This window comes from Lepus europaeus, chromosome 12, assembly GCF_033115175.1.
Source record: "Lepus europaeus isolate LE1 chromosome 12, mLepTim1.pri, whole genome shotgun sequence".
Taxonomy (NCBI): domain Eukaryota; kingdom Metazoa; phylum Chordata; class Mammalia; order Lagomorpha; family Leporidae; genus Lepus; species Lepus europaeus.
Genome location: NC_084838.1, coordinates 33,274,925 through 33,300,254, shown reverse-complemented (window position 1 = coordinate 33,300,254; position 25,330 = coordinate 33,274,925). Strand labels below are relative to the sequence as shown.

Below are 25,330 nucleotides of genomic sequence, written 5' to 3'. Positions count from 1 at the left end.
TATCTTTCACAACAGCTCAATGAGGGATCAGAGAAGAGGGTGTCCTAAAAATGATGTGACTATATATCATTTTGTAGTATTTTACAGTAAGGATATATTGACCTGACTAGTTATGGGCTATGTGTCCTTGAGAAGTGACTGAAAATATATAAGCCTCCTTTTCCTCTTTTCTAAACTTCATGGTGGTGTTAAAATCAAATGAGATGATATATGTAAAGTACTTAGCGTACTATCTGGTATGTATTTTATATTTAGTAAATAACAATTGATATTATTAGACTGTAAACTCATTATGTTGGGGACTCTTTGTTTTGCTAGGTGCTGTTCTTCCTAGTGCCTGGTGTAGGACCTTGCCCTAGGTACTAAGTAAATACTTTTTTGAATGACATGTGATAATTATCAACTTTCCCTTCTTCTCTAGAGCAGAGAAGTAAGTGCTGACAGTTCACTTTTCTGCACATTTACAAGTCTTGAAAAGCAGTTGATCTTTCTTCTTTTTTCTGAGTGTTTACAATGCCTACAAGAATCAGGACATAATATCATGTACCTGCAGTAAATAGGCAGGGATGTACAACCTTTAGCCAGGTTAAAATATCATAGTAGTGTTCTATAATTGATTGATTTGTTAATTTATTTTCTTCTTGCTTTGGACCAAATTCTTTCTGGCACTAGAGGATAAAATTTGAGTATGACAGGATGCAGGGATCTTGCCTTCAAGAAGTAGACAGTGTAGTAGAAGAGACTGATAAAAATTAGGTAACATGAAAAATGCTGTCACACATAGACACACATGAGATGGCTTGGGACTTTAGAAAAAGGCAGGCACTTCAACCTGAAAGGAGGTGGGAGGCCTTGTTGGAGGACAAGGAGGTCATGTCTTTGGGAATATTTGTGCTATTTCAGGAGCTTGACCTTAAACAAAGACTATGAGAAACCATTACAGGACTTTAAGTAGCAGTGGATATGATCAAATTTGAAACCCACTCTGGTAGCATTGTGGAAAACAGATTAGAAGAATGAAATGAGACTTAGTAAGAAGTGATAGCTGAATTAAGTAAAGGGGTTACCATAGGGCTGAGGTAAATGGGTGAATTACAAAGGTAGTTGAATCCACAGGTATTGGTGACTACTTGGGTGTGAAGATGAGAACATAGGGATTAGTGGAGGGTAGACAGACGAAGAGACAAGAGAGTGTTCCAGATTTCTGGCCACGGCAAAGTTGAGTAGAAAATACCTTGGAAAGAGCGAAGAGATATGGGGGTAAGGGAATGGTGTGTCCAGTTTAACATGCTTGGTGGAGGTGCGTGTGGGATGTCCACTTATATTTTAGTTTAAGAACTCATGAGAGATGCGGATTGAAGATGTACATTTGAGATTCATCCCATTTCTAACACATCCCGTCCAGTCTCTACCCCAGTAGGCCTCTCACTGAACCTCTCACTTTTTCATTATCCTTCATTATCTGGATATCTTCATTCCCTCCTTATTCAGTTTACATTTCCTGGTTCATTCATTGTAGATTATCCCTTGCAAATGTATTTGTTCCTCTCTTGCTTCATCACTCTGACTTGACGAAAGTACGCACCTGGTTCATTCCAGCTTCCCACCCCATTGCATACCTGTACCCACGCAGCTGAGCATGGCTGCAGTTGGAAAGCACACTGCTAGGTTAACCTGTCTCACTCACATGTATACCTGCAGCTCTCATGCTCTATTGCTGTATCCATTCATTCTCCTGCTCTCCTAAATGACTACCTTATACCTTCCTCTTTCTCCAGTTGTCAGTACCTCCTCTCTCATTGCTTGCAGTCTTGGCTGTGGTCTTGTTTCCCAGTTTACTGGCAAAACTGAAGCAATATGAAGAGAACTTCCACAGGTTTTCACTATTACCTACTAGCAGTTCTCCTGTTTTCTCCACCTAAAATCACATCTTGATTTAATAAGTTTATATATATTTATAAATATATTTTAATTTTGTCTATCTTGAAAAAAAAATCCCTCTAATTCTTCCCCCCACCAGCTACTTTCCCTTAGTTTATGGAAGAACTTGAAGGAATTTACAGTCTGTCTCACATTCTTCACTTCTCATCTCTCTGAAACCTCCTCCAATGAGCTTTTGTCCTGGATACGCTGCTGAGACTGTTCTCACGGCTAAATTCAGTGGTCAGTTGTTGGTGTTAATTTCTTTCGCGGGATCAGTGGTATTTGATGACACAGTTATCACTCCCTCTTATGTGTTGTGCATTACTGCTCTAGGCTCTCTTCCTTTTCTATCTTGCCCGACATTCCAGTCTTCATGGATAGTTGCTTGTCACCCCTTGGCCTGTCAGTGTTGTAGTATCCTCTTCCCGGTGATTCCACCCCATCTCAGGCCTTTACATGGCATGTATAGGGGACTCTCTCATGAATTTGTGTCTCAGATCCCTTTGCTTCCTTACTTTTTCATGTGGATGTCTGACACCTGAGTCCTAACAGGACTGCAGTTGATCTGATCTTCTCCCCCTCCCATAACCTGCACATTCTGCAACCTCCTGGGTTTCTGTTGATGTCATTGCCACCTTCTCAGTTGTTTAGACAAAACATCTCTGATACATCTTTTGCTTACCTTTCTCCTATCCATATCCAGTCAGTTGGGAAATCCTATCAGCACTTTCAATTTAAGAATATTCCTCGAATGTGATTACTTCTCACCATTGTCTCCGCTATTCTTAGCCCAGGTCAACATTTTCTCTCTCTAGGGTTATTGCAGTACCATCCTTAATGGTTGCCTACAGTCTGTATTCAACAGCGGAGCTAGAGTGAACCTTTTCAAAGATCAGTTCACATCATTCCTCGCTCAAATGCTTCCTGTGACACCTCCACTGCACCAAATGCAGAATCATCTACATAGTTTAGCTTTTCACCTCTCCATCTTACCCCTCTACTCCAGCTCACCCTGCTGTTCTTGGGGGTGCTGTGCATGGGTGCTCCCACCTTCAGGAACCTGCATCTGCTCTTCCTTTGCCTGATATGCTGTCCTCCCAGTTGTCCTCACGACAAATTCTGACACCTACTTTATGCCTTTACTCACTTGTCACCTTCTTAGTGACACTCCACTGACTGCGGTGTTTGAAATTGGAAGTCTCCTTTCTTGCAGTGTTCTTGGTCCATACGTAGCACTTATAATTTCTAATAACACATTCTCTCTCTCTCTGCTACATATCACCTGCTGCTTATTCTTCCTGTAAAGATTTATTTATTTATTTGAAAGGCAGAGTTACAGAGAGAGAGAGAGAGAGAGGTCTTCCATCAGCTGGTTTACTTCCCAAATGGCCTCAATGGCTGCAGCTGGGCCCATCTGAAGCCAGGAGAGAGGAGCTTCTTCCAGGTCTTCCACTAGTGTGCAAGGGCACAAGAACTAAAGCCATCTTCTGCTTTCCCAGACCATAGCAGAGAGCTGGATCTGAAGTGGAGCAGCCAGGACTCAAACTTGCATCCATATGGGATACTGGCACTGCAGGCAGAGGCTTTACATGCTATGCCATAGCACCGGCCCCTACATATCACCTTCTAACATAGCCATTTAGTTTATTTTTTATATTTATTGACTGCCCCTTCCCTGGATCTTTGTTCATTTTGTTCACTGATACATCCCAAATGCTTGTGTTAACGCATGGCAGGTACCCAAATAAACATGTTAAATGAATTAGTGAATGAATCAACCCATAAGACACTAGTACTGAATGAGATTACCTATAGAAGGCATGAGGGATGAAAGAAGTAGAGCATAGAGGACCAAATCCCAGGTTCTGCCTTTAATTGATAACAGAAGAAGATGTAATAACCTAGAAGTAAAACTCTAGATATTTGGAGAGTATAACTAGTTGCAGAAAATAATCCAGCGAGGATTGCTAGAATGATGAATGACCTAAAAATTGTTTTTGATATTCTGATTCTAATCTTTGGATTAAGCCAAACTGCTGGAGAGCTGCATATCTAGGGCATGGTTATAGTTCCCTGGAGAACTGCTTGGATTTTACTCAGCTTTGACTTTGGACCATTAACCTACCATGAAGGGAATTATTTTTAAAATACTTTGAGGCTTCATTGTGTTACTGAATTTACTGCAGCTGTGCTGTTGAGGATGCTGTTTTCTGTATCAGAAGGTCTCTCTTTAAATGAGCTCCAATGCAAGACAGTTCTCTTGAGTTTAATAGTAGTAACTATGTTTGGAATGGTTTTTTTGTGCATATTTTTTTTCTTATGTCAGTGATCTTAAAACTTTTCACCTTTTTATAATTCAGTACTTTTTAGTATACAAGGGGTCTTCAAAAAGTTAATGGACATTCATATTATGAAAAACTATATGTGAATTTCAAAATGTTTTACACCAAAACAAGTTTTTCTTCTTTTTTTTTTTCTTTATTTTATTTATTTACTTGACAGGTAGAATTATAGACAGTGAGAGAGAGAGACAGAGAGAAAGGTCTTCCCTCCATTGGTTCACTCCCCAAATGGCAGCCACACCCGGCAATGCTCCGATCCGAAGCCAGGAGCCAGGTGCTTCTTCCTGGTCTCCCATGTGGGTGAAGGGGCCAAAGCACTTGGGCCATCCTCCACTCCCCTCCTGGGCCACAGCAGAGAGCTGGACTGGAAGAGGAGCAGCCGGGACTAGAACCCGGCGCCCATATGGGATGCTAACGCCGCAGGTGGAGGATTAACCGAGTGAGCCACGATGCCGGCCCCACAAGTTTATCTTCTGTAAAAAAAAATTGTTTTGTTTACTTGAAAGATAGAGAAAAAAAGATCTTCCATCCCCTGATTCACTCCCCAAATGGCTGCAACGGCCAGGGCTGAACCAGGCTAAAGCTAGGAGCCTGGAACTTCATCTGGGTCTCCCAGGTGAATGGCAAGGGGCTCAAGCACTTGGGTCATTTTATTGTGCTTTCCAGGTGCCTTAGCAGGGAGCTGGATTGGAAGCCTAACAGCTGGTCTCCAGCTGGTACTCCAGTATGGGATGCCAGTGTGGCAAGAGGTAGCTTAGCCTGCTGCACCACAGTGCTGGCCCTCAAGACAAATTTGTCTTTTAGTTTCATTTTTTTCAAGCTTTTTCAGGTGTTCTCATACTCAGAGAGTTGTGCAAGTACCAGCACAGTCAACTAGAGAACGTTTTCATCACCTCAAGAAGTCCCATACCCTTTACCTCCCAAATCTCCCCGTTCCGCTTTCCCCATCCCCTGGGCAGGCACTAAGGATTTTCCTGTCTCTGCAGACTTGCCTGTTCGGAACATTTCACACAAATGGAAGCCTATACTGTGTATTCTCACTTGTCTAGCTTCTTTCACTTAGCATGCATGCTGTTCTCAAGGTTCATCTATGTTGTTAGTGTGTCTGAATACTTTGTTCTGTTTTATGGCTGAGTGGATAATGCAATAGTTTTTAGCCCAGTCATAAACATTTGAGTTTTGTCTGCTTTTTGGCTGTGATGACTTGACCAGCACTTGTAATGATCTCACTTTTTGATTCAGGCTAACCCAGCGGGTGTTATCTGCTATCTTATTTGATTTTGATTTACATTTCCATGTCTAATTATGATTATCTTTTTGTGTGCTTTTCCTGACCATTTGTGTATTTTCTGTGGAGAAGTGCCTGTACAGATCCTTTGACATTTATGAAGTGTGTTTTTTTTGTCTTTTTATTATTAAGTTGTATATTTTTGTATGTTCTAGATATGTCTCTTATCAGATATGTAATTTGCAAAAATATTTTCATGTTACATTTGCATTTTCTCTTTAAAAGATTTATTTATTCATTTGAAAAACAAAGTGAAAAGATAAGAGAGGCAGCCAGTGAGCTTATCTTCCATCTGCTGGCTCACTCCCTAATGTCCAGGATAGCCAGGGCTGTTCCAGGCAGAAGCCAGAATCCTAGAAATCCAGGTGTCTGTGTGGGTGGCAGAGACCCAAGTAGTTGGGCCATTATTTGCTGCTTTTCTGGACATATTAGCAGGAAATGGATCGGAAGTAGAGCAGCTGGCACTCAAAGCTGACATTCTGATATGGGCTGCCATCTTTGTAAGCTGAAGCTAAAGCTGCTGCAACACATTGGCAGCCCCCTCACTTTCTTTAGTGTCCTTAGGCAGAAAAGATTTTCATTTTGATTTAGTACAGAACATATTTCTTGTTGCTTTTGATGTCGTATCTAAGAAATTACTGCCTGAGCTGAGAGCACAAAGATTTACTCCAGTATTTATTTTTTCCTAAGAGTTTTATGGTTTTAGGTCGTACGCTTATATCTGTGATGTGTTTTCAGGTAATTTTTGGTAAGCTTCCTCCTTTTGCATGTAAGTATCCAGTCATCTGAGCACTGTTTCTTGAAGAGATGATTGTTTCCCCCCATTGAATTGCTTCACACCTTGTAAAAATCATTTAGCTATGTGTGTATGGCTCTCAGTTCTACTTTGTGAACAGGATCTACCTCACTAGTTTTTTGTGTGTCAGAAAGTTTAGAGCCCAGTGTGACACCTCCTGCCATGGGCTTAGGAACCTCAGGCACTAGGTTGGTAAACTCATATTGCCCTCTTTCCCTTTATCTATGTTTCCTTTTTGTTCTTATCATATGTGCTTTTTTCTTTTTTTCTTTCCTATTTTTTTTTATTTGACAGAGTTAGACAGTGAGAGAGACAGAGAGAAAGGTCATCCTTCCGTTGGTTCACCCCCCAAATGGCCGTTATGGCTGGAGCTATACCGATCTGCAGCCAGGAGCCAGGTGTTCCCTCCTGGTCTCCCATGTGGGTGCAGGGGCCCAAGCATTTGGTCCATCCTCCACTGCCCTCCTGGGCCACAGCAGAGAGCTGGACTGGAAGAGGAGCAACTGGGACTAGAACCCGGCACTCATATGGGATGCCAGCACCGCAGGCAGAGGATTAACCGAGTGAGCCCCAGTACTGGCCCCTTTTTTTATTTTTAAGAGTTATTTATTTATTTGAAAGTCAGAGTTACAGAGTGAGGAGAGAGACAGAGAGATCTTCCATCTGCTAGTTCACTCCCCAGATAGACACACTGGCCAGCAGCTCTGAAGCCAGGAGCCAGGAGCTTCTTCCAGGTCTCCCCCGTGGATGCAGGGGCTCAGTACATGGGCCACCTTCTGCTGCTTTCCCAGGTCATTAAGACAGAGCTGGATTGGAAGTACAGCAGCTGGGACAGGAACTGAAGCCTATATAGGATGCCAGCACTGCCGGTGGTGGCTTTATCTGCTATGCTACAACACTGGCCCCTTGTGTGCTTTATTGTAAGATGCCTCAAATCCTTTTTTGTAGTAAAGTATGTGATATTAGTGAACACATGTGCTATCTCTGCACTTTTAATGTTTTATTAGTTTGAACTGAAGGCTGGCTAATTTATACATTCCACCTCTCTCAGTTTAAAGAAAATTAGTTTTCTGTTAAATATCTTAAATGTTTACCCCTGTCAAATTATTATCATTGCCTTTTCATTTACTTTTAATTCAAATTCAGTTAATTTCTAAGATTAGCACCTACTTAACTGCTTAGCTCCATTTCTGCCATTAACATAAACTTATTTTCATCTCCCCCTTCCATCTTAGATACTTAACATTTTGTACACTGAAAAGTGTTTTAAGTATAATTCGGCACTATGTTCAGAGAACTGTAAATGTTTATACCTATTTATTCAATAATCTCATTTCCAGATATCTAGCCCAAGGAATATCCCTAAGTACAGTAGTCCTCCTTTATTTGTGGGGTGTTTGTTCCAAGACACCCCAGTAGATGTCTGAAACCACAGACAGTACTGAACTGAATTCTGTGTGCTATGTTTTCTTCTATACATGCACACCTGTGATAAAGTTTAATTTATAAATTAAGCAAAATTAGCAGCAATAGCTAATAAAATAGAACAGGGACTGGCATTTGTGGTATAGTGGTTAAGTTGCTGCCTGTGATGCCAGCATCCCATATGGGCACTGGTTTGAGTCCTGACTGTTCCACTTCTGATCCAGCTCCCTGCTAATGCACCTGGGAAAGCAATGGAAGATGGCCAAAGTACTTGGGCCCTTGTACCCACGTGGGAGACCTATATGAAGCTCCTGGCTTCAGCCTGGCACAGCCATGGCCTTTGTAACAATTTGGGGCTGAACCAGCAGATGGCAGGTCTGACTCTTTCTCCCTCTCTTTCTGTAATGCTGCATTTCACATAAATAAGTAAATCTTTTAAAAATTATTACAATATTCTATAATAAAATTGCCAGCATCTGTACTCTAGTGCTTTTTATCATTAGTAAGTAAAATAAAGTTTGCTTGAACACAAGCACCGTTCTACTAGAATAGTCAGTCTCAGTGCTGAGTGACTAACAGGCCGGTGGGTAGTATATACAGCATGGATATGCTAGACAAAGGAGTGAATCATATCCCAGGTGGATGGAGTGGGAAGGCATGAGGCCTGAGATTTCGTCTTGCTAAGTCAGAACAATAAGCAATATAAAACATATGAATGGCTTATTTCTGGAATTTTCCGTGTAATATTTTCAGACTGCAGTTGACTATGGTTAAACTGCAGAATGCAAAACCATGAGTAAGGGAGGATATAGAAAAATGCATGTTTACCCAGAAACTTACCATACCCTAATTTATAACTTTGAAAATAACTAATGTATCTTACAATGGGGAGCAGGTAAGTGCTATAATATAGTCACTGGATGGAATGTTATGTATACATTTGAAATGATGGTGATAGACTATTTAGCTGCTATAAAATTAACGTGATGCAATATAGGCATAAGAAGCACTAAAATAGGCATACCAAAAAGACTTGTAGGGAAATAAATAATTACTTTGTTTTTCACATGGTGGGAAAGTACCTAATTTTTATTCCTATTTAATTTTTATCATTCTTTTATATCTTTTAATTTCAAAACCTGGAAATGTCAAAACTTATACTTCTTATAACAGTACTTCTTTTTTCTCTTTTCAGATGTGAATCTGGTTACACTGGACAGCACTGTGACAAGACAGACTTTAGTATTCTCTATGTAGTGCCAAGTAGGCAAAAGCTCACTCATGTTCTTATCGCAGCAATTATTGGAGCTGTACAGATCGCCATTATAGTAGCAATTGTCATGTGCATAACAAGGTAGGTAATGACTTCAGAAATGCTTGACTTTAACTTGAAGGTGGGTGAAGTCCACTGAACTCTTAGGAAACAACCTAGGATCAGTTTCCTGAAGTTTCCTTGTGTGCTGACTTCTCTCTATTTTGGGCAGGAACACATCGCCAGGGTTACTGGTGTATCTGGATTGCAGGCAGAGGGAGAATGAGAATAGTCACTGGCATAAAAGAATTTATGGATCTTAGAACTGTGTGCTATCTTTGAGCATTGCATTCATGGACAATAATGGCAGCAGAATCTATAATGGTCTGCAGAAAGAACCATGCAGAAATTTTTAATCCATACAGAACTATAAGACATTTTATGCTCTAAGAATATAGTTCAGCTAAAATAAATATAATAAAGGAAAAAAAAATCAGAGGGTGAAGATAATATAATTCTTGTATCATTCTATTAACATTACTTCATTTTCTGGATTACACTGATAAGTAATAAGCTTTAAAATTATGTATCATAAGCAAAACCACTCATGAATTAAAGGGCTTACTAGGCATTCAATTGCCATAAAATAGGTTTTTTTCAAAACTGAATGGAAACATGTTAGTCTGAACCAAACTTCTGAAAATTCAGGGCAAATAAGTTCATTTTGGTCTTTGTGCTGCTTTGTCTTATATCTTTTCTTCTTAATAACCTCCTCCCACCTCCTTGAGGGTTTGATTCACAAGACCCATAAACCTCATCTCTGCGTTATTCTGGGCAAAGGGTTGGAGCACATCAGATATGGATATTGGCGGGCCACAATGGATTTATGGCCCTTCTCTCCAAGGTTTGTGTAGATGCCAGACCTTCAGTAGTCTCAGCCATCTGGAGCTGAAATGATAAATCTAGAAATGTTGAAAAATGTCCTCTGAGTAACATATTTTTCATAAAATTCAGGCACTAAAGTCAGTGTGCTTTATTCCATAGAACAGATGATCTGCCTTTAGGCAAGACTGCTGAGTACTGGGCAGTAGATCAAAGTAGGGGCAAAATGATATAACAAATAATGTGAACAGAAAGAGAAGATAGGGAAAAAAAGCATTTAATAGCAGAGCTAGCTGTGACCAATAAATACAGGCCCAGAATTTAAGTAATTTGCCTGTGGTCCTCCAACTAGTAAGTGAGATGCATGATTGGGATTCAGTATTTTCTAATTCTTAATTCTTTAGACTGAATCATTAAGAGGAGAGTCCATGTTGAATCTTCTAGCCAAATATGGCCATTGGGAGCAGGGTTCAGAGTTGATATTGTAACAGCTTAGAGTTTGAAGCAAGGGAAGATTTTGTTATTAGCCAGTTTTTTAGAGCATTATTCTGAGGGTCTTCTGCAAAATTCACTGGAGTAGGGAAAAAGTGCAGTAGCATAAAATAGCGACCATGTAGCAGTCCATTGTTGGAGTAAAGCAGAAGTGGAGTGATAAATGGTTTAGAAGATGAAAGAAAAAAAATAAGGGAAAGCCGTTGAGGCATTGTTGTTGTGTGATTTAAGAGAATCAAAGGGTGTTAGAGTTAGTAGGAAGCAACTTTAAGTTCAACTCCTTTTTGTACAGAAGTAAGGAAACAATGCGCCAAGATGAGAAGTACCTTGCCCAGGGTCACAGAGCTTAAAGGGGCTTTCAGCCCCTTTACAATCCTAATTGAGCTTGTTGCCCAACTCTGTGCTTCTGTTCTCAGTGTTCTGTGATTCTTAACCCCTAAATTAAGATTACTTGGCAGGTATCTCTAGTTTGTACCCCAAACCCATTTGTATCCTTCACAGTCACCTAGACATTATAGTACATTTTGTTTATGTCATTTGAAAGGGAGAGAGAGAGACAAAGGCAAAGAGATATCTGTCTGCTAGTTCAACATGCCCACAATAACTGGGACTAGGCCAGGCCAAAGCTAGGAGCTGGGAACTCAGTCCAGGTCTCCCACATGGGTAGCATGGAGCCAATCACTTGAGCTATAACCTGCTGTGCAGTAGCAGAAACCTTAATGGGGAGCAAAACTGGGACTTGAACCCAAGCACTGCAGTATATAATGCAGGCATCCCAAGTAGCATCTTTTTTTTTTTTTTTAAGATTTAATTTATTTGTTTGAAAGGCAGAGTTACAGAGAGAGAGAGAGAGACAGAAAGAGAGAGATCTTCCATATGCTGGTTCATTCCCCACATTGCTTCAACAGCTGGGGCTGGGCCAAGCCAAAGCCAGGAGCTGGGAGCTTCTTCTGGGTCTCTCATGAGGGTCCAGGACCCCAAGCACTTGGACCATCTTCTGATGCTTTCCAAGCATATTAACAGGGAGCTTGATCAGAAAGTGGAGCAGTTGAGACTTGAACTGGTACCAATATGGGATGCTGGTGTCTCAGGCGGAAGTTATGCCATGATACTGGACTCATCCCAAGCAGCATCTTAACCGATGCCCATCCCCACAAGATATTTTAAATTGAGAAGTGTCTTCACTACTTACTGCCTGCATGATTTAGGGTTATCTCTTCAAGTTTATCACAAGATTTCTCCCGAGACCCTCTTCTTGTTGTGCTATGTCCTCCCCTAGAATGTCTTGCTGTCGTGGATTCAGAACATTATAATTGCGTACTTGGACTTTTCTCCTTTGCAGTTTAAGGAGTGCCACTCCCACACAGTCCATTATGGGGTAGCTGTCCACTGATCCCATGGTTGCTGTTGTATGTGGGAAAATTTCCTTTAAACGATGTTTCCACTGACCCATGTATCAAGACTGCATGAGTCACATTTTCTCTTCGTATGCTTGAGGGTGATCCTTCCTTCAGGCTTTTAGACTCAGAGAGTGACAGATAAGTTGTGGACCTTGAACATCATGCTAGCTAAACGCCGCTATTTTATAGATGAAGAAACTAAGACCTAAGGGGTTGGATCTTCTTCAAGGTCGTAGTGAAATTAGTAATGGTTCATGAGGATTGCTTGACCTCTCAGCTAGTTTCCTTAGCTGTGAAATGGTGATGGTTTTTGCTCTGTCTACTCAGATCCTTAATATGAGGATTAGTGAGATAAGATTTGTGAAAACCATACTGAAAATAGAAGTATCATCAAGGCTTTAAATCAAGGCAAAACAGTATTCTGAAATGGAATGAAAATAACGAGTGCTACAGCAAGGAGCTTTCGTTATTACGAGACTTTCTTTCCATTAGATTATAAATTCCTTGCTGGCAGAGATTTTAGAGGTCACTTGAACCCCTATAGGAGCATGGAACAGTTATTAGCAGAGCACAAACTCAACAGCTGCTTGACTCTACATTGTGTAGCACAGCACCACGTGCATCATAAGAGCTCAGGTGTTTGCAGCCGAAGGCACAAAGGCAGTCGTGGTACAGATTCATCCCACCGTGGAAAACAATGGAGAAATGAGAGCAAGGTTATCCTCAGCATGGTAGTTCCTTTTGGGGTTCTGTGGTTTGCCCCAGCAGGTTGAGGAAGGACTTCTTATGAATCATTGTCTAAAATCAGTAAGCATAGCTATGTGTTTATGTCTGAGGTTAATAAGTGTGCTTCCCTCTTCCTCCCTTCATTTCTAAGCTGTTGTTTTGGGGGTATCATGATGCTCACAAGGCCAGGGTTCTTTCTACTGTCAGCAAGTGTCCTATGTTCTCAGTCACTGTGGCTGGGGGAACTGCTGGGCCAGAGGAAATTTTGTGTGTACCCAAATTTGATAACCAACCCTCTCAACTCCCAGCTCTCTGGGGAGGGTAGCAGCCCAACATTGTGTTCAGCTTTATCTTGTCTTGCACCAAATAGCTTCTTGTTTCCACTTCATGTGTAAAATGTATATTACTTTGGAAAATTTTGAGGTTTCCTAAACCTAATGATCAAAACATTTTTCTTTCCTTCTTTAATCACAACAGAAAATGCCCAAAAAACAATAGAGGACGTCGACAGAAGCAAAACCTAGGTCATTTTACTTCAGATACGTCATCCAGGATGGTTTAAACTGATGACTTTTATATATGTACACTGACCATGTGATATACATTTATTATGTCTTTTTTTAAAGAATGGAAATATTTATTTCAGAGGCCTTATTTTTGGACATTTTTAGTGTAGTCTGTTGGCTTGTATGTAGAATATTCAGCTACAACAGTTTTGGACTGTTTAGTAGTCTTTGTTTTATGTTTTTAAATATGGAAATTGATTTCATGAATTTGTACCACATGGTAATTCTAAGACTTGTTCCTCCCCCATGGAATGTAATATTTTTGCAAAGATGGACTACACAAATGATTATAAAATCATACCACTTCTTCCACAGTGACCACAGCCAATGACCAAGCATGAACTAAAGGTAAAAATGTTTACAGATTACTTTTCTTACAAAAAAAACTAGAAGACACTGTGTTTAAATAGAGATTTAACTGTTTTTGAGATTTAGTAACCAATTTTTTAGACACTGCCTATCGCATGAACTATGAAGCTGTGTGTGTTAGATGTAAAATATTTATAAGACGTATGGACTGGAATTTGATTATTCACTTTGAAAAACAATTCTAATAATTCAAAAAAAGTGGAAGTAATGATGGAACAGATCACTGAACAGTAGATTTAGATATTATGGAAATAGGCTGTTTAATAAGCAGATTGGAATAAAGCTTACTCTATCAGTTAAAATACTTTAATACATATTCATTTTTAAAGAAAATCTTTGTTTAACATAAACAAATTGTATCAGTGTTTGTGAATAAAATGCAAAAATGATTATTAATGATTGGTGCTCTTAAAGTGAGCTTAAAAATTACTGAAGATCTCTATCCAAATTTGTCCTGTAGTAATAACTCTATTAATAGATTGTTGGTGTTAAAAGATTTGAAGTGTGAGTAGAATGTATTCAGCTGTTTAACTTGTAGTTTAGATATTCAAAAGTATGCATGTAGAATTTAAAGAATATGTTTAAAATTAAATATTAATTTTAATATTTTGTTTGGAAAAGCATGTTATAATATAATGTTTTCACTATATGGCCTCCGTTTTGGTGTGTGTTTTTTTTTTTTTCACTACATTCTTTGATATTGATGTATCCATACATTTAGTGTATGAAATTAATAGAAAAGTATATGTCTTTGCAAAATTCCTCTGTGCTCTTATAAATACTAGTTGAAATTAAGGCAAAAGCTTTACTCAATATTTGGAGTCTGCTTTTTTAGTCACTTGGCTTTTAGACTTAATAGTTACAAGATGGCTTTAGTGAACTTTCTTAAAAAAAGATTTCCTCTTCTATCCATATAGTCTTATTTGAGTCCCTTAGTCAGTCAGCAAGCATGCTTGGAACAGGTCCCTCTGCTTTGCAAAGGCTCATATTGCAGAGCAGTCATGGAGGGATATTTGTAGTTATAAATACTTGACCACTCTCCAAGGGTGGGGTTTTCAGCCTTTTAAACAACCCGGGTGCTGTTACCAAGCTGACTTTCTGTTCTTAGTGCCAGAATTGATTGTGGTAGGACCTCTTTTGCTGAGAATTAAGCAAAATGGAACATAATGGGTCTGCTTCAAATGCTGATAAAATCCACCAGAATCGCTTGTCAAGTGTCTCAGAGGATGAAGACCAAGATGCCGCGCTTACCATTGTGACTGTGTTGGACAAGGTAGCCTCCATCGTGGACAGTGTGCAGGCAAGCCAGAAGAGAATAGAGGAGAGACACAGGGACATGGAAAATGCCATAAAATCTGTCCAGATCGACCTGCTGAAGTTTTCACAGTCACATAGCAATACAGGCTATATCATTAACAAGTTGTTTGAGAAAACCCGCAAAGTTAGTGCTCATATTAAAGATGTGAAGGCCCGGGTGGAGAAGCAACAGGTTCATGTTACAAAAGTTGAAGCCAAGCAAGAGGAAATAATGAAGAAAAACAAATTCCGCGTGGTAATATTCCAGGTGAGCTTGCGCTTGTGTTCAGCTTGATTACTATAATTTAGTCTTGAATTCTTTGTCAACAAGTCATACCAGAGGTTTCCAATTTCCAGTTTCGCAGCTTAAATATTATGTATATTAATGCAAAGAAATTCTGTGTCAGCAGAGATCTCAGGAGGAAAACCACTTCTGTGTTAACTAATGTACTTTCTCTTATATTGGTATTCTGAGCTTCCCAACCATCTCTTGTAATATGAACTGTGGCTCATGGCTTAGGCTATTTCTTGCCTTTGAAACTTAATATTAGTAAGGCTGTTTTGGCATATTAGCCCTATTTTAACATGTTGTCCTCTCATAGACTTTGAGAATGTTAGAACTAGAGGAAATCTAAGAAGCCTCTCATTTAAAACACTTCTTTGTTTTAGAAAACAGGAAATGAAGGGACTCTTCACAGTTAAGTATAAAAACTGTGTTGAGAGCTAAGTTCCCACATTATTGTGCACTTGCCACTCAGTTTTTGACATGGAACTTGACGGTGGCAAATGCATCATGTCACTTTTTTTTAATATTTTATTTATTTGAGAGGTAGAGTTACAGACAGTGAGAGGGAGAGACAGAGAGAAAGGTCTTCCTTCCATTGGTTCACTCCCCAAATGGCCGCAACGGCTGGAGCTGCGCTGATCTGAAGCCAGGAGCCAGGTGCTTCCTCTGGGTCTCCCATGCGGGTGCAGGGGTCCAAGCACTTGGGCCATCTTCCATTGCCTTCCCAGGCCATAGCAGAGAGCTGGATTGGAAGAGGAGCAGCCGGGACTAGAACCCGGCGCCCATATGGGATGCCAGCGCTGCAGGTGGAGGATTAGCTTACTGCGCCACGGCACTGGCCCCTTTGTCACATATTTTTAAAACTTAGAAATCAAAAGGAAAAAGCTGAATTCTCCTTCCCTAGTAAACAAATAAAAAAATAGTAAAAGACAAAATAAATAATAAAATTTGTCACAAAAGACTAAATAATAAAATTTAACTTTTGGCCATTTCAATATTGGCAGTTACTAAAATGTGGACTCAGAATTTAAGGGTAGGAGAAAACAACAGCATCACATTCTGCTAGTGAGAGTATTCATTGGTATACTATTTATAGAGTGAAAGTTTGATAGTATGTATTAACTTTACAAGTCTGTAAACCTGAGTGCAAAATTTGATACCAAAAATTTGGTTTTAGTCATAAAATCAGGAATATATGCAGGTATGTTCACTGGTGCTAAAGAAAATGTTGTCACACTGTAATTTTTAAAACGAATGCCCATGTGTATAAGGAAAAAAACTGTAGAAGAATAACAACAAAATGAAATAGCAACATAGTTGGGTAGTGTAGGCAGGTATTTGTAAGCTAGCTAGGGATGTGGTCCATAACTCACTGCCCCCAGCATCATTCCTTACATAGGTCAATTTCTTACTGACTGAAGGCAGAGTGGTATTTTCAACCTGTCACGTTAAAAGAGCCTTACAGATTGATTAGGAAAAAACAATAGGAAGGAGAGAGAAATTGCTTAATTTCAAAGGTAGATGGGCAGGACTATGCCACTGGAAGTTCTTTACTATTTACCTTTCACCATGAATTCCTGGAAGTCCTTCTTTCTAGGCTTAAAAATTTTGGAAAAAAAAAAAAAGTCAATCACCTTAGTTTCAAAGACTAAGTGTGTAATCTTTGTGTGTTGTTCTTTATGTAGTAGAGAGCTAGATTTGGTTTTGGAGAATGTAGTACCCATTCCTCCATTCACCTTTTAGGGCATTAGCAGTGGTGTGCATTTCTTACCTTCCACTTGTGTCGGGCCCACCAGGAAACATACTTGGCATCCACCATTTCTCCTGAAAACCTTTGTGCAAAGCAGTGGACCAAGTTCCCATCAAGATTTTCAAAGGCTAGAGCAAAGACGTTTCTGAAAAGTTCTAGCTGATGCTGTTTGTCTTTTGATATATTTTTTTTTTTTTAAATTAAGGTTTTTCTGTATTTACCTGCTTAGTCTCTGTAACTTACTGATAGTTTTTTCTTTCTTCAAGCCCCTATTGTTAGTTAAAGCAACCGAGGGGTACCAGTTTAGATCGGATCCCTCCTTTTGTAAGACAGAATGCCATGAAGATCCTGTGAAATCAAATTGTTCCTAGTAAGCAGCAGTTTGCCAAAAAGAAGTTGTTACCATTTGTAAGCTTGAAGAGAAAAGAAAAAGGCAAAAAAAAAGGCAAATTGTCATAGAACTTGGATTCAAGGACTCACATTAGATGTTAGAACACTGTATATAATATTCCTAGTGTTGAAAATTAGTTATGATGAATTCTTGTATGTATAAATGTTTATATTTAGATTGCCCCTAAAATTAATTTCAAACTGAGCAAGTCAGCTGTCTTTCATTTCTATTCAACTTTTTCCTTAGGAAAAGGTCCCTGGTGTATCTTTTGGCTGTTACTTTTTTGACACTGTATGCCACAATTGTGTGTGCCTACACTCTCATCAAACTCTGAATGGTTGACACTAAAAAATTATCTGCTATTTCATCTACAATTATGGTTTCTCTCTGAACATCCTTTGACCTTGATGGCCTCTCTTATTATGCAAGCCAAGAATCTTAGCATATCTTTTGATAATTTTAGTTACTAACCATATGCCTATGGTTACCAAATGAGACACTTGGCCATACCCTACTAAGTCCCAGACTTCTATATATTCAAAATTCCCCTGGCCGTATTACTTTGATTCTGTTAACAAAAAAAAGTCTTTTTACTTGTATTTTGAAATCAATTATACTTAAGTCCTCCAATCTTCAGTTATTATAATCTATTCACCATTAACACATGCTATCTCTGACTCATAGGAGTTGGAACCAAATGCTCTATGTAACAAGTACTTTTCTGGCTCTACCTCTGTTTTATTTGGCCTTTAAGACCGACTTCATATTATTTGTTATGCAGTTAAGGGTATGTGATGTCTTCCCAGAAACATTGTGAGGGTTTTTTCTCCTACCAAGCAGTAATTACACTTTGACTTCTTCCTTTTCTAATTATACCTTCTCAGGCCATGCCAACCCACACTATGCTGTTGAAGCTACTCCCTGCAGCAGGTGTCAGGAAAGGAGAGGAATAATTTAACCACTTCTGACTGATTCACCAGGGAGTTATGAGACGCCTACCCCTGCCTTTTTTAGCTCCTAGACGCTCCAATCCTGTAGCCAAATATTTTAATTTTAAATAAGTATCCAAAGAAATAAAGTTGCTGGGATATCTTCTTGACAATCAGGCTGATAAGTTTTAGAATATGCATAAATGTTTGTTACATATTTATCATATTTTTGATTGAATAGATTTAATCTGAATTTTGAGTTGGAACATAGTTCCTTTTAGAAGTTTTAAATGATGGCTCAGTTGAAAATCTCATGATGTTTAAAATTCTGCCTGTTTACTTTTAGAAATAATCTAAATAGTAGTTTGGGTTCCCTTTAAGAGCTGTGATCTTGGCTTGACTCTGAAGGTCTCTGATGTCCGTCATGTTGTCGTGTTCGCAAACTCAATTCTCGTCCTTGTTCTCTTGACACATTTGGCATAGTTGGTCCCTCCTCTTCTTCCTGCAGCTTTTTTCTTCTTAGCTCCTAAGGGTACAACTGTCTTCTGCATTTCCTCCTGTCCTTGTGGGCTATATTCCTCCTTTTAAATTCTTTTTCATCTCTTCTTTCTTGTCTACCAGTCTAGAATCCAAGATCTGTAACACCAAAATCCCCCCGAAATCTAAAAATACAAATATAAGAACAGCCTAGTTTGACTTGAAATCATTTGTTGACAAAGCTTGACCTAAACTAGCATGAAGCTTTTTATAGTTTATTGCATTAGTGTGACTTAGTGTACAAAATACAGTTTATGTTTTTTTAACTGCAGAAATGTTTCTTTCAAGGATTTCTTAGGGAATGCTATATATTATATCATATTAGTTTTCCAAAATCTGATGTATTCGGAATTCTGATACATACTTTGGCCCCAAAGAGTTTTGAGTAATAGAGTATTGCCAATTCAGTCAGTTGCTTGGTGTTCTCTCTCTTTTTTATTTTTAAAATTTTAAAAAATTTACGTGACAGGTAGAGTTATAGACAATGAGAGAGAGAGACAGAGAGAAAGGTTTTCCTTCCGTTGGTTCACCCCCCAAATAGCTGCTACGGCTGGCGCTGCGCCGATCTGAAGCCAGGAGCCAGGTGCTTCTTCCTGGTCTTCCATGCGGGTGCAGAGGCCCAAGCTCTTGGGTCATCCTCTGTTACCTTCCCAGGCCACAGCAGAGCGTTGGACTGGAAGAGGAGCAGCCGGGACTGGAACCGGTGTCCATATAGGATGCCAGTGCCGCAGGTGGAGGATTAACCAAGTGAGCCACGGCGCCAGCCCCTGGTGTTCTCTCTTTTGTCTGGTCTCATGACTTTTAATTTCATTTTTATATTATGGATTCCTAAGTTTCTGTGTCTAGCCAAGTCCTCTCTTCTAAATGCCAGGCTCAGATTCTCAGCTGCCTGCTCAGCATCCCTGCTTGCTTGTCTAGTGGTCATTTCAAAGGCAAGATTTATGCTTTACCCTTCCCCTCCAGTGTCCTCCTCCTGCTGTCCTCCCCATCTCATTTACTGAAAGTCTCCCCTTGTGTCGCGCAGACCGTGTGCTTAAGAACCATCCCTGACACCCTCTGCCACTCTGCATCCAAACATCGCAGCTTCTCACTACACCTCTGCCAACATCCCAGTCCCTCCCTCACCTGCCTTGTATCAGTGCTGTTCGCTCTTCTCCTTGCCTCTAGAGCTTGTTTTCAGCAGAGTAATTCTTTGTTTTCTTGGATCACCTTTAAAAGAGTTTCGTACTTGACAAAGAGCCTCTGTCCCTATTATTGAATACAGAGTACACAGAGGCTGGCCTGCCTGCAGTGTCTCTTACGCTTTCTCCTTCTGTTCCTGCCTCTTGGTCACTCTGTGGCAGCCACACTGCCTTACTTGCTGTTTCTCTGTCTTCCTAGATATATGCACAACCTTTGGGTCTAGGCTCAGGTGTCACCTTACTGTTCGGAGATTTTTCTGACCGGTGTAGTTCAGATGGTGCCCTCCCCAGTTGCTGTGAATCCCTCTCCCCTTCTTTATTTTTCACCTTGGCCCTTATCACTCTCTAATCTGCTATATGTATATATATATATATATTTTTTTTTTTTGACAGGCAGAATTAGACAGTGAGAGAGAGAGACAGAGAGAAAGGTCTTCCTTTCCGTTGGTTCACCCCCCAAATGGCCACTACAGCTGGTATGTTGAGGCCGGCGCACTGCGCCAATCCGAAGCCAAGAGCCAGGTGCTTCCTCTTGGTCTCCCATGTGGGTGCAGGGTCCAAGCACTTGGGCCATCCTCCACTGCCTTCCCGGGCCACAGCAGAGAGCTGGACTGGAAGAGGAGCAACTGGGACAGAATCCGGCGCCCCAGCCGGGACTAGAACCTGGGGTGCTGGCACCGCAGGCGGAGGATTAGCCAAGTGAGCTGTGGCGCCGGCCATAATCTGCTATATGTTTTACTTGTTTCCAAGAATGTCAACTCTTTCACTCTGATTTCTTGTCAGAAGTTTCTCAGTTTCTAGAACATTGAACATGATGGTGGAACATGGTAGGTACTTAGTAACTGTTATACAAAAGTGCAAGCCTCTTATTGGATCCAACCATCAGTTATTGAGTCTACCTACCATGTATAAGGTGCTTATAGAAGTTGGGCATAAAACATAAATAAGGCACATTATCTCTGCTTTCAAGGAGGCTTTTTTTAAAGATTTATTTTATTTACTTGAAAGAGTTACAGAGAGAGGTAGAGAGAGAGAGAGGTCTTCCATCCGCCGGTTCACTCTCCAATTGGCTGCAATGACTGGAGCTGTGTCGATACGAAGCCAGGAGCCAGGAGCTTCTTCTGGGTCCTCCATGTGGGTGCAGGGGCCCAAGGACTTGGGCAGTCTTCTGCTGCTTTCCCAGGCCATAGCAGAGAGCTGGATCAGAAGAGGAGCAGCTGGGACTAGAACCAGAGCCCACATGGGATGCTGGCACTTCAGGCCAGGGCATGAACCCACTGTGCCAGCGTGCCAGCCCCTCAAGGAGGCTTTCATCTTGTGATGGCCCCAGGGAATCATAAGTAAAGGAGTGGAGTTCCAATTCTGTTCACACTGTGATGTCATAAATGGTGGAAAATAGATGTTCTTTTGGTGTCAGAGACAAAATTAGCTACTTGGGGAAGATGGGGCATTTGAATTGATTCTAGAAAAAAGATTGCATTCACAAAACTTAAAAGAGGTGGGGGAGGCATTTAAGATATCAGACTTCACATATACAAGGCATCAAGGGGTGAAAACATTTTGTGCTGGAGGAACTGAGAATGGTGCATGTTGCTGGGCTAGAGGAGTGGGGAAGTAAGCTCAGCTCAGGTGCAGGAAGCTTCTAAGCGTGCTGGAGAACTCCGCCTTCACCCTTTGAGTCCTGATGAGCTCCCAGAAGTTCTAAAAGGATGTAACTAGAGCTGTGCTTCAGAAAGATTTCTCAGGAAATACTTCACTGATATTTTGGAAGTGGAGGGATCAGTGATGAGAATTGACAAGTTCAGACCCAAGGTGATAAAGATCTGAATTAAGACATTGAGAGAGGGACGGCGCTGTGGTGCAGGTTAATCCTCTGCCTCCAGTGCCGGCATCCCATTTGCGTACCAGTTCTAGTTCTGGCTGTTCCTCTTCTGATCTAGCTCTCTGCTGTGGCCTGGGAAAGCAGTGGAAGATGGCCCAAATCCTTGGGCCCCTGCACCCATGTGGGAGACCGGGAGGAAGCATCTGGCTCCTGGCTTCGGATCGGCGCAGCTCCGACGTTGTGGCCATCTGGGGAGTGAACCAACGGACAGAAAACCTTTCTCTGTTTCTCCCTCTCACTGTCTTTAATTCTACCTCTCAAATAAATAAAATCTTAAGAAAAAGGACATTGATAGAGAGGGCATGAGGTATGAGGGAACAGATGGATTATGAAGCAGTATTACAAACACACTTTGATTACCAGCTGGGTTTTGGATGAGGGGGGAGAGGAAATATTTGGGATGATAACTCAAATTTCTGTCTTGTGTAGCACCTGGAAGTATGTTGGTGCCGAGAGGGACAGGGAAAGAAGTAGGGCTGGAGTGGATGATGGATGGGACTTGCTAAGTTTGAGATGCTGGTGTTAGCTCTAGATAGAGACATCATTTAGACTTGTGTCTTCACCTTGGGAGTTGGGAAGGGTGAAGGTAAAATCGGTGTGAGTTTGCTTACAATTGGATCTGAAGTGGAAAGGCAAGGCTATGACAGAAGTGGATAGGTAAGGCTGCTCAGAGGGAAGCAAAAAGGGTGAAGGAACGGGACACCCTGAGAATTGCCAGCACTTCATGGTGAACAGCCCCTGGGGGAGGTGTACAGGGTGTCCGCACAGGGTGAATGAGGGAATCCGCAGCAGCGGAAGCACTAACGTGTTTTGTTGCTCTGTCCTTCAGGAGAAGACACGGTGTCCAACATCCTTGTCGATCGTTAAAGACACAAACCTGTCTGAGAATCAGGAGGTGGAGGACGACGTCTTTGATCCCCCAATAGAGCTCTCTTCCGATGAAGAATATTATGTTGAAGAAAGCAGATCTGCCAGGCTTAGGAAGTCAGGCAAGGAGCGCATTGATAATATCAAAAAGGCATTTTCCAAAGAAAACATGCAGAAGACACGGCAGAATTTTGACAAGAAAGTGAATAGAATTAGAACTAGAATAGTGACACCGGAGAGGAGAGAGAGGCTGAGGCAGTCCGGGGAGAGGCTGAGGCAGTCCGGGGAGAGGCTGAGGCAGTCCGGGGAGAGATTTAAAAAATCTATTTCTAATGCAGCTCCCTCAAAGGAAGCTTTTAAGATGCCTAGCCTTAGGAAAGCTAAGGAGCCAGCCACGGCTGAAAGTCATGAAGACGGCAGGGAACTGGGCGTGGACATCCTCGCGAGGAGCGGGGCTCTCAGCCCCATCCGGGAGCTGTACAGTGATGAGCTCAGCGAAGCAGAGCAGGAGGCGGCCAGGGCGGGGTCCCCTCCCCGTGAAGGAGGGGAGACCCCAACCCCCGAGCCTTTAAAGGTTACGTTTAAACCTCAGGTCAGAGTAGAGGATGACGAATCTCTCTTGTTGGATTTAAAGCAGTCATCTTAAAGAGGAATTACAGCTACGGCAAATATAAATCTCCTTAGTCCAGTGTGAACAGGATAGTCCTTTACATTTAAATGCCATTTAGGGAAGCATATCTCTTCTTACATTTAAAATCTTCAAGATAATCTAAATACTAGGTACATTTCCTAGGGAAGTCATTCTTTCCCCATGAGCATAGATGATTCTAGCAGCTTTTCCCCTTGTGTCAACCTTTCTCATGGCAGCTGGGGATTTTTAAGTTCCTTTTCTTGCCCACCAAACACCACTTGCCTAGCTCAGGCGAATTAGGTGTTTGGTCATCTGAAACAAATGAGGGACGTATTTGTGGCTGTTGTTTGCAAGTGCACTCTCAATTTTGGTCTAGATTAGCTTCAAAAGGAAATGACTGATGGGTGGACTTTCTCCAGAAGTTCACACCAACAAATCCATTAATAAATTAGCCGTCCCAGCCCCCTTTTTGATGCTTTTGCATTAAAAAAAAGTTGAAAGTTCTGGACCGGAGCATTTGGCTGCAGCATCATAGTTTTACTTCTTGCAAAAGCAATTGGCAAGTCATCTGCCTGTTCTCATTGATAAGAATGGAGAGGGTTAGCCCGCCTTGCCCTCTCCGAAGACTGCTCTGAAGATCAAAGAAAACATTATGCATTCTGGAGAACAAGAAAACAAACCTCAAAAAGAGAATTAAAATAATTGCACTTGCTGAAAAAGCTCTGAGCACCAAGCAATGAGGTCCTGGGTTGGACAGAAACTAAAGTAGGTCTTCAGAAGCCTTTTCACAGACTCGGGTGAAAAATAAACATTTGGGTGACTTTTCATCAGAGTAGAACCAAACCTAGAGTTTTTGTTGGGTCTTAAAATGCTCCCTGGAAAAATCCTCCTCTAGTGTTCTTTGAGGTTTATGGTGGATTACTGCAATATTGACTTGACCAGCATGAGGCGTAGAACTGACCAAATGGCTTCTCTGAAGTCAGCCCCGATGCAGCGGGTTTGGAAATGACCTCAAATGTTTGTGTTCCAGAGTGAACCCTTCAGGACTCAATTGTACAAAACAGTGTAGGAGTTCACATCGTCCTTGCTACTTTTGCAGGAAGTCAGGTTTCACCGATCTGTTAGCTGTCAGTCAGTCAAATCAGAAAAGAGACGGGGTTGCTGAAGCAAGCAATGGTCACGCTGGCTCTGTATGTGTAGCACATGTAAATCTTACAGTTTTGTAACAGGGAAGAAATGAGGACATGGTTGAATTGGAAGAGTATGCACAATGATCAGCCATCTCATTTCACCCCCCCCCCCACTTTCAGATAAGTTTTGGATAGTCATGTCACACTTGAAAATAATGACTATAAACATATACACTCAGACACACACAACCCACCTTAAAATATTTGACTCAGTAACCCAGAGAGTATGGCCTGGGAGTTTGATTGAACAGCATTTCCTCTTTACTCTGCATGAATACATGATAAAGTCATAAGTTGTTCATATCATTATCTTTTTATATTGAAAATAAAGGTTATACAACATTGAATAAAACTTTTAAAAAGTAACTTAAAATGTTTTATTGCAGTTTAGAAAGAACTTGATATTTAATCACATATTTTATTAAGAGCCATAATACATTTGAACTTAAAAAGACATCGCAAAGTTTGAGGTCAGTGTTCCAGCTGTAAATATTTTTGCTAATGAATGCAAACGACAACATGCAAAGTTTAATATACTCATCCTTGAAATAGATGCTTATAGTTTAGGAAGAATGTAAAGTTAGAAGATTTTGTTTTCCAGCCTGGTGTAAAATATGTATTAATTGGGCTAATATATTTTTCCGCAAAACTATCAAGGACGTTTCGTAAAGTCAGTTTGCTTATGGATCCATTGTATAAACCAGACTTGAACATTTGCTGTGTAGATGCATTTGAATGTTGCTGAGGAAAGAGTGCGAAACTAGTCAGCTCTTTATCACAACAGGCTCTGTGCAGCCCCCCAAGCGTTGGAAGCCTGTACTGCTAGGATTTCCTCTTCGTTTTCCTTCTGTCTTCTGTCATTTCTTCCAGTATTTAGGGCATTTCTGAATTGCACATTCATCATCTCCTCTGCTTTTACCCTGCTTCCA

The 25,330-nt window shown here is 40.8% G+C and overlaps 2 protein-coding genes across 2 annotated transcripts in view; both read left to right on the top strand.

Moving 5' to 3' along the window:
* TMEFF1 (transmembrane protein with EGF like and two follistatin like domains 1) overlaps positions 1–14,019 on the top strand; it is a 121,712-nt gene extending 107,693 nt beyond the window's left edge. The window contains exons 9-10 of the mRNA XM_062207868.1: positions 8,970–9,128; positions 13,004–14,019. Of these exons, the coding sequence (XP_062063852.1) occupies positions 8,970–9,128; positions 13,004–13,088 (244 nt within the window). The 3' untranslated portion in view covers positions 13,089–14,019. The remainder of the gene's footprint in view (positions 1–8,969; positions 9,129–13,003) is intronic.
* Positions 14,020–14,577: 558 nt separating this feature from the next.
* CAVIN4 (caveolae associated protein 4) lies at positions 14,578–24,736 on the top strand. The gene is made up of 2 exons (XM_062206953.1): positions 14,578–15,025; positions 22,543–24,736. Exons 1-2 carry the CDS (start codon positions 14,618–14,620, stop codon positions 23,224–23,226), a joined length of 1,092 nt encoding a protein of 363 aa, XP_062062937.1. The 5' UTR covers positions 14,578–14,617; the 3' UTR covers positions 23,227–24,736.
* Positions 24,737–25,330: the final 594 nt, after the last annotated feature.

Bases quoted from the DNA above. Each gene is read 5' to 3' on its own strand.
- CAVIN4 (XM_062206953.1), top strand. From the start codon at position 14,618: ATGGAACATAATGGGTCTGCTTCAAATGCTGATAAAATCCACCAGAAT. The intron at 15,026-22,542 runs GTGAGCTTGCGC...TCTGTCCTTCAG, and splicing joins TCCGCGTGGTAATATTCCAG to GAGAAGACACGGTGTCCAAC.